Genomic DNA, 8,971 nt, shown 5'->3' on the forward strand with positions numbered 1-8,971 from the left:
TTAAAGGTTATCGTCGTTGCGTGTAATCTTGTATGCATTTTTATCGTATTACTGTTCGCGCAAGAGACAAAGGATAATCTAAGGAACAGATGTGTGAAATTAAATACAAATTTTTTTTCTCCAGCAGCTTTATTCTCTAGCAGTAGTAAATTTTAATTTGTAATTTTTATACAATTATACCACCACTGCCACAGAATGCAGCGTACTTCTTTTGACGATAAAAAAAAAAAAGGCATTTTTAGTCAAACAGGCCAAAACCCATGTCATCGTCTTCCGATTCAGATTCTTCTTTAGCAGGCTTCTTTTCTTCTGTTAAAATAAATTTTTATTTATGAATAAAAATTATTTGTGGTTACTTACTTTTATTTACTAACTTACTAATGTATTAAAATTATATTAATACAAATATTAGACTTTAAAATAAAATTAAAAAATGAACTTAGAGCATAAATAAAATGTACCTTTCTTTTCCTCAACAGGAGCAGCCGCACCACTGGCAGGGGCTGCAGCAGCACCTGTAGCAACTGCTCCACCAACTGGCATGGAGGACAATTTTTCTCTGCCTAAAATTATACAATTGTATTTAGTTTGCGTTATAGAAAAATAAAATATACATTCTTTTAAATAAAATAGATATTGCAAGATAATGCATAGACATACCCTTAGCAATCAATTCATCGATGCTCTTTCCATTCAATTCTGATATAACTTTCTTCAGTTTTTCAGCATCTGTCTCGATTCCAACTGATGATAAAATCTTTTCAATGTCATTTTGGCTTGGCGAGGCTTTGCCCCCCAATACAGCCAACATATAAGCGGCCACGTAACGCATTCTGCAAAATATATTTTTCTTAAACTAACAATAGAATTTGTATAACATAATTATTCTAAATGCTAATTAAGCTCAGTAGAAGATACATCGTCACAATCATTCAGGCGAAAGATGGTATGATATAAATCATCATGAAAGAATAGATTTTAAATATATATCTAATATTACCAAATGTTATAATATACATGTTTTATGTATATATATAAAGTAGCATTCGCAGAAAACGTGATAATTGATATATTTCGTATTTTATATATACACAGTTATATGCACATGTGGTATTTATACTCTAATAATATAACCTATTGTTATCGGCGAATGTGAGAAACCGAATTTTTATATCAAATGTTTTTATCATTTTTTCAGACAAATATAAAGAAAGAGAAAAGTAAAAAATAACGATTACATGTAACTTTACATATATTTATACGCTAGTTTTCATCGCACGAATGCGATGCACGCGAAGATATCCAACGATACGAGGAATTATAAAATGCAATCGAACAAATAACGTCAATTATTTCGATCCATCAATGTTCGATTAATTTAAAGCAGGAAATATTATTTTCTTATGTAAAATGAATTTACCTTTAAGTCTTACGACACGAAACGTGAGCTTCGCCAACAGAGCAATGTACAACGTGCACGAGTTGGCAGCGGAAGAACGCAAGAACGAGAAACCAGGAGAAACTAGTCGACAAAGAAGGTGCACTCTACCCCTAGTTTGCGGATTCGCTTTGAAGCGTTTGATTGGATGAACGGAATGAAAATGGCATCCATGGCGCATGCGCAAAAAATGGCGTCTTTCTTGCGTCCTTCTTCAGCAACACGTGGTCGCCGACGACTTGTTGGTGACCACGTGTACGTATTAAAAAATTTAAATAAATATTTCCATTTTTTATCGCATGATATATGTAGAGAATTTAATTTCCATATTAGAATAATCTGTTAAAAAAAAAATATATATATATATATAATTGGATCGAAAAATGTTATATATTTTATAAAGAAAATGTTTTATTCTGAATTATTCAAATATCGATGAAGAAAAATAATTAATATTCGCTTCTTAAAATAAATATGTATTTAATTTCTGTTTATTACATTTATAATTCTTTTTAAAATTTTTAACTTTAAATTAACTTTTAACTTTACATCTATATTCTTTTTAAAATTTGACTTTACAGCTATATTCTTTTAAAAATTTTTAACTTTAAATTTTTTGTACATTTATACTCTTCTCTTTATATAATAATTTCATAATTGGTTTTTTTTAATTGTGATTATTTGTTCAGTTGATTTCATAGATTTCCACTCTATTAATTATTCTAATTTTATTTTCTATTAATATATATAATTTTTCTGTGTTTAAAGGAATATATATATATATATATATATATTTCTTTTCACAATTTTTTTGGAGATTATTTTATTATATTTAAATGTAAAGAATTATATTTAACTTGTCTTTTGATTTATTCTCAGTTGATTTATATATTTTTATACCTTCTATAGGCTTCTTTTGCACATTTGTAAGTTATATTGTTGTACAACATCTTGTATATATGTATATAGTTTTATTTGCTATAAGAATATAATGTAATTATATATTGTTTTAATTTTAACTATATATATATATATATATATATATATTCTGTGATAATTATAGATAAAAAACAAGTTTGCAATAATTATATCTATGATGAGAGGCTATTAGACAATGTATGTAAGGAAGTATTGTTAAAATTATATATATACAAAAAAGTATTTAAATGTAAAAAATTATACTTTACATTTTACATAGATAAAATATGTCTACCATTTTTTAAAACTATTCTTTGTATTATAAATTAATTACAATACAATCTTTAAAGATGTATACTTTTTAGCAGTAAATTACATCTTCCGTCTTCCATATGCGCACACACAGAAAAGTCTTTATATATATATATATTAACTATGCAGTAGAAAAGTATGTGTGTATTTGTTTAATATCTTATATACAATATTACAAAGATATAGATTATTAATCAATATCATAACTACTTAAATATCCTAATTATTGTTCATGTTTAATGACATCATATAATATTCTATATAATACTTAATATTTAATGTATAATTGCTTAAATATATGTAACTATCATAAACTAATATATTCTAAGATTGGTATTAAACCAAATGTCAAATATATGCTCTCACATAACATTCAAATATTGAAATAATTGCATCTCTTTTTTTGAAGTGTTTTTTTTATAAATTATATACGAAAATGTAACAAAAAAAATGCAATATATAAAATCTACAGAAACTAATATTATTGAAATTGAGTGTGTTGTAACAGGGTTAAAAATCCATAAGAGTAATATTCTATAAAAACAGTACAATCAGAAAGATATATTTACCTTAGAGAGAACATTAAGCCTACTGTTATATGTTAGGTAGGAAATGCTGAGAATTAAGTATTATTATATATATTTTGAATATTGTTAATCATATTTGTTATGAAGTATATATGTATATACACACATATAATAAATCAATGCCTTTGAAAAAGACACTAAAATTAATAACTTTTAAACAATCATTGTAATTGTATATGTCATATTGTAATACTATATAATTTGAATCTTTCATTCAAGATACATAAATTCATTGCTGTTTTTGATGTAATCATTTAAATCATATTCGTTAATTCATTACTTGGTGTACTTAGTTTAAATTCTAGAAAACTAATTATATTTATATATTTATATAATTATAATTATATAATTATATTTTATTTGTTTAGTACTTTTCTAAATGTATAAGAACACAGAGAATACATAAAGTGTTTGCTAGGTCAAATACGGCAAGTTTATATTTTAACAATATTTCTATTCAATTTACTAAAACAAATATTTCGACGAGGTATCGTCAAAATATATAGATAAAGAGATACTAACAGTATTCAAAATACATATAAATGTTTAATACCTTCTTTATATGGTTGTGCGACTCTCTTATTTGTAAACAAAATATTATCTAATATTTCCTTACTTTAGTTTATATGTACATTATATTATTGTCTCTATTTCTCTCTCTTTCTTTCTCTGTGCAAGTCTATGGATCTTTATTTGTCAGAAAAATTCAATCTATCCTCTTCGTCAAATATTGATCCATCATCAGATAATTCGTGCTCCTCGTTCATTAAAATATACTTTGCTTGCGCTTTACAGTCACGTTCCTTTTTATGCGATTTTTTAATAGAAATTGTATGGAACCTTTTGACGAAATTTGTTACATTCGAATTATTTGGTGGTGTTGTATTCAGTATTGATTTTTTAACAGTTCTCACATCAATACTGTCTCTCGCTTGACTCGTAGATGGTAGAGAATCGTCGTAAATAATTTCCTCATAACATTTGCTCTTCTCTCCTTCATCACTCGTATTACTGCACATTCCCGTTTTAGAAAATTCATTGTCAACATCTATATGTTTTAAGGATGTATATTGTTTTAACATACTTGTAAAATTGACATTTCCAGTTTCTTCGATATTCGATTTATTCTTCGACAAAACTCGTCTCTTGCATATATTGCGACTATGCTTATCTTTCTTATGCGATTTTTTAATAGAATCTATATTACAAAGTACTTCTGTCGTTGACATATTTATTGGAGTTGATCTACCAGTTTCGCCTCTTGGATCTGCAATATTCACTGGTCCATCTCTCGAAACAGATGCATCAGTCTCAAGTATTTTGATAAAATATGAAAGATCTTCGTTTTCTCGCTGTTTTTTCGAACGTGAAACTGGTGTCTCACATCTGGAACAATTGATTTCCTTTGATGACGTTTGTATAGGTTCATCTTTTTCTTGTGACATTCCATCTGCATAAATATCATTTGTGACTGCAAACCGGCTTACTTTTCTAGTAGGAGTATGAATTTTAAATTCATCATTTGTGTTGTTAATTTCAAGAGATCTTAAAGCTGACGATTTGGAAGAATGTAACTTGCGTACATCACTTTCAAAGGACACACTCATTGACTTTTTCTTCTTTTTGGGTGATACATCAAAAGATTCATTTAACTCAAGTGACTCATTTCCATGTAAAGTTTTGCTAGTATTCCTTTCGTCGTCTCTATCATCTTGTAATGAATTGTCATATCTTTTACGATACTCATGATATTTATGGCATTTGGCAAGACCAGAAATTCTTTTACTGTACTTGTCTTTTTTGTGTGACTTTTTAACCGATTTAAATTCAGGTAGTAAGAGTCTGCTTGAATTTACGTTTTCAGGTGTACTCGGCCGATCAGCATTGTGTGAACTTAACATGCAAATTGCCACAGCTGCTTCATTTTCCACATCTTTACATTGTTCATCATTAAAAGTATCTTGAGCTGATACTTCAAGTGTTTTCTTGGCTTTTATTTTAGTTTTTCTATTTTCATGTTTTATCTTCTTATGGGATTTTTTAATCGATTCTGTGAATATATGCTCTAAAATATTTATATTATTTTCAGGTGTAACTGCTCCATTAGAAGCTTGAGAAACAGTGCGTTCTGGAGATACTGCTCTGTTTCCATCCATCACGTTGACATTACAAATATTTGACGATTTTTCTTGCTGAGATAACTGAAATATATTCTTAATGCAATTGTTTTTCACAGAATGGTCTACTTCTTTATCATCACTACTTGTGAAATGTGTATTATCTCTCTGTTGTATATTTTCTTCACACCTTTCACAATCGCTAGAATCGATGTTTTGTATTTTATTATTTCCCCTTTCGTCCAATGCATTTATGAAAAAATCATTTTCTCTTGATGTAACTTTTTCTTGTGAACTACATCCAGAAACTAATCCAGTGTGAGAAAGATCATTGTCAGAATCATAAATAAGCGTTTTCTTAATTTTTCTGTTCTTCCTCTGAGGTTCCTTTACAAAAGATGTACTGCAACCAGCAATTGCAGATGTATCTACTCTTGATTCCAACATACTTGTATGTGTGTCTTCGTTTCTTGCAGGAATATTTTTCTGCAGTGTAAATAATCGTTCTTCATAACCATGCAGTTTCTCCTGTTAAAATAAAAATGTTAATATATCTATTATACACAATACTATAAGTATATATTATACTTTAGAATTAACAGAAATTATAAACATAAGCTACTTATAAAATTTGGAATTTTTTCTTATAAAATAAAAATTTCAAAAAGCTTATTTTTCAAATATTTTGTAAATATTTTCCAAATTTCAACGTTTGACATTGATAATAATTAGGACTTATCTACAGTGAGAAATATATACTTGTACATATTAATTTTCATATGAAGACCTTATTAATAGTTTGTATATAAAATTATTAGTTTGATTTATTTCTGTCAACATAAAACAGATTATTCATTCTTTTTATGAGTTCTATAATTAAATGTATCAATTTATTGCTGCTCATGATGTGCAATTATGAAAAATACATCAAATATATATGCATATATATAAAATACATATGTGTATATATACCCAGTATATTATTGTGTATGCATATAGTTATAAAGACACATAAAATATTGCTCAATATATATTGATTTCTGAAAAAAAATTATAAATCTAATATTTACATTTATATATTTAATTTTAGCAAAGTGATAATTAAATAAATAGTTGTGTAATATATGTATAGACATATATATATATATATACACACATGCATATTCACATAAAATAATTTAAAAATGACAAAAATGGAAGAGAAAAGAAAATTGTAATATTGTATAAATTAAATACCTTTTTATGACTCTTCTTAATAGCACTCATACTTTCTGGAATTAAATCTATCATGTTGTCAGGCGTATACGATCTATTATGTGTATCCTGATTGAATTCCTGGAACAAATTCCTTGGTGTGCTTGCAACTATAACATTGCCGAATGCTTCTGATCTATTCTTCTTTAAGGAATGTAAATCAGGTGTTTGTGATGTTTGTAGAATATTGTCAATTTTTTCTTTGAGATTGCTTCGAAGTGATGATGTAGAACTAGAAGAACCTGACTCATTTGCATTCTCTTCTGTATTAATTCTTCTATTCTTGCTTGACATTTTAGCAATTTTTCGATTTTGCTGAGGCGTTTGATTTTGATTTTCATCAATTGACTCCAAAGATGCCAAAATGCTACTGGTGGCAGAATCATTTGAACTTGAATCAAGTCTCAAAGGTTTGTCCAATATGGGTGATGATGTATCAGTAATTGAATCAGTAGGAGAATTTATATCAAAGGTGTTGATTTTCTGTGGACTTGGAGATGAATCAAAATTCAATGATTTTTTTATATTCATGTTTCTAGGACAAAACGAATCAGGCTTGAAATGAAGTGCTCTCATTATTTTAGCCGATCTGGATAAGTCTCGCAATGACTTGGTTGTCTCAAAAGAATTATTGTCTAAATATGAATGTGGATGTTTTGACAAATTATCTTTTCTTGGACTAATAACATCAAAGTTCAAAGATCTATTCATTTTATGACGAGACAAATGTGTACTTCTTAGTGGAACTGATTTACTGAGCATTCTGGGTGATCTAAATCGTTTCCAAAAAAATCTACTTTTATCCAATGGAGTCAAATTTACAATCCCTTTATGTTGTGATTCTGAATCCATTTTTTATTATCTTTATTGTTACTATTCGTTTTGCTAATCACTGCTTCTGCAACATGATTATCTATATCCTCTATTCAATGTATATGTGATGCATTTATGTCAAGTAATAGACATATACATATATATGTATATATAAATGTATAATTATATCATGTAGAAGTTGGTGATAATCTTTTTATAAAGATTATATATGCATATTCCTTTTTGTTTAAATTTCTGAAATAAATAAAAATTATTTATAGAAAACAATGCATAAATTATTCTTGCTGCCTATGTATAATTATTTAATAATCTAACTTTAGGTTACAATGATAAGAGATATCTTAGATTGCAATATATTTTCATATAATTAAAAGATTTAAGTTCCTGTAGTATTATTAACAGTACTATTTGTTATATTTATATTGTTCATTATATGGCAAAATAGATGCTTGAAAAATTTTAATAAAATAATAAATAATAATAAAAAATTTAATAGAATTTACATGTATACCAAGAGTTAGCACACATTGTGAATGTGTGTATATAGTATAAAAAAAAGAGATAAAAATATAGGAAAAAAAGGAAAAGAAACAAAAAGGGGCAAAAGAAGGATGAAGAAAGAAAGAGAGAGAGAAATGTGAGAAACGTAAGAACGCGAAAAAGAAATGAAACATCGCGAAAAATACGGAACATTCACAAATATTTGCTTACGATTTTGACCGCATGTATGAAATAGACTCTTCATCATTAATGGCTGGCAGAGAAGTAAAATCCAGTTAACGAATTACTCTCGTAAATCACTCAAACCTCCTCGTTGCTTCACTCAACTGTAGCGTGTTTCATGAAATTCGAATATCCACGTATTCAACGAAATGTAATCCCTCTGACAATCAATTACACCAGGACTTTAATCAAGACCAAGACTCGATCACGTACGCAACGTAGCCCTTTTACGATCCTTCATGATCCTTGCTCATATCCTGTGATAGAAGGGAAAAATTCGACGAGATTTGGACACAGCTCTTCATAGGATGAATATCACGATCGGCCAATCAGAGAGTTCCGTGTTTAATTGACCAATAAAGTATTGTCAAATATAATAAATAAATATTATAACACATATTATTTAATTTGATGCATATTTAATAATAAATATTTATCTTATTACTTCCTTTTATTCCAAAGATTTCACAAAATATTTTATCAACTCCACAAAAATATGATTACGGTTTGTGAAGAGCAAAAAAAAACCAATGCACAATCTACATATCATCATATCTATGACTGTGGCGTAATTTGTTACTAGCTCCAAGCAGAACATAATATACGAAGAACTATACAAGTTTACGAAACGCACAGGAGTCAAGATATAGATTCTAGAAATTAACCAATTGAGTATTGAAGAGACATAGAAAAAAAAAAAAAAAAAAAAAAAGACTGAAGCCTGTCTAATCATAATTGTCTAAAAATGGTGTATGAGCTTTTATAGCTCCAGTCAAACAAGAAGAAGA

At 27.7% G+C, this 8,971-nt stretch overlaps 2 protein-coding genes across 2 annotated transcripts; both read right to left on the reverse strand.

Moving 5' to 3' along the window:
* Positions 1 to 110: 110 nt before the first annotated feature.
* On the reverse strand, positions 111 to 1,511 carry RpLP2 (ribosomal protein LP2). The gene is made up of 4 exons (XM_085481918.1): positions 1,421 to 1,511; positions 661 to 833; positions 462 to 563; positions 111 to 309 (listed from the first exon to the last, which is right to left on the reverse strand). Exons 2-4 carry the CDS (start codon positions 830 to 832, stop codon positions 239 to 241), a joined length of 345 nt encoding a protein of 114 aa, XP_085338044.1. The 5' UTR covers position 833; positions 1,421 to 1,511; the 3' UTR covers positions 111 to 238.
* A 957-nt stretch (positions 1,512 to 2,468) lies between these two features.
* Positions 2,469 to 8,465, reverse strand: LOC146723410 (uncharacterized). The gene is made up of 3 exons (XM_085481917.1): positions 8,172 to 8,465; positions 6,609 to 7,694; positions 2,469 to 5,900 (listed from the first exon to the last, which is right to left on the reverse strand). Exons 2-3 carry the CDS (start codon positions 7,476 to 7,478, stop codon positions 3,945 to 3,947), a joined length of 2,826 nt encoding a protein of 941 aa, XP_085338043.1. The 5' UTR covers positions 7,479 to 7,694; positions 8,172 to 8,465; the 3' UTR covers positions 2,469 to 3,944.
* Positions 8,466 to 8,971: the final 506 nt, after the last annotated feature.

Source organism: Nylanderia fulva, unplaced genomic scaffold (genome assembly GCF_048542155.1).
Source record: "Nylanderia fulva isolate GAGA-0341 unplaced genomic scaffold, ASM4854215v1 Scaffold2, whole genome shotgun sequence".
Classification (NCBI taxonomy): Eukaryota; Metazoa; Arthropoda; class Insecta; order Hymenoptera; family Formicidae; genus Nylanderia; species Nylanderia fulva.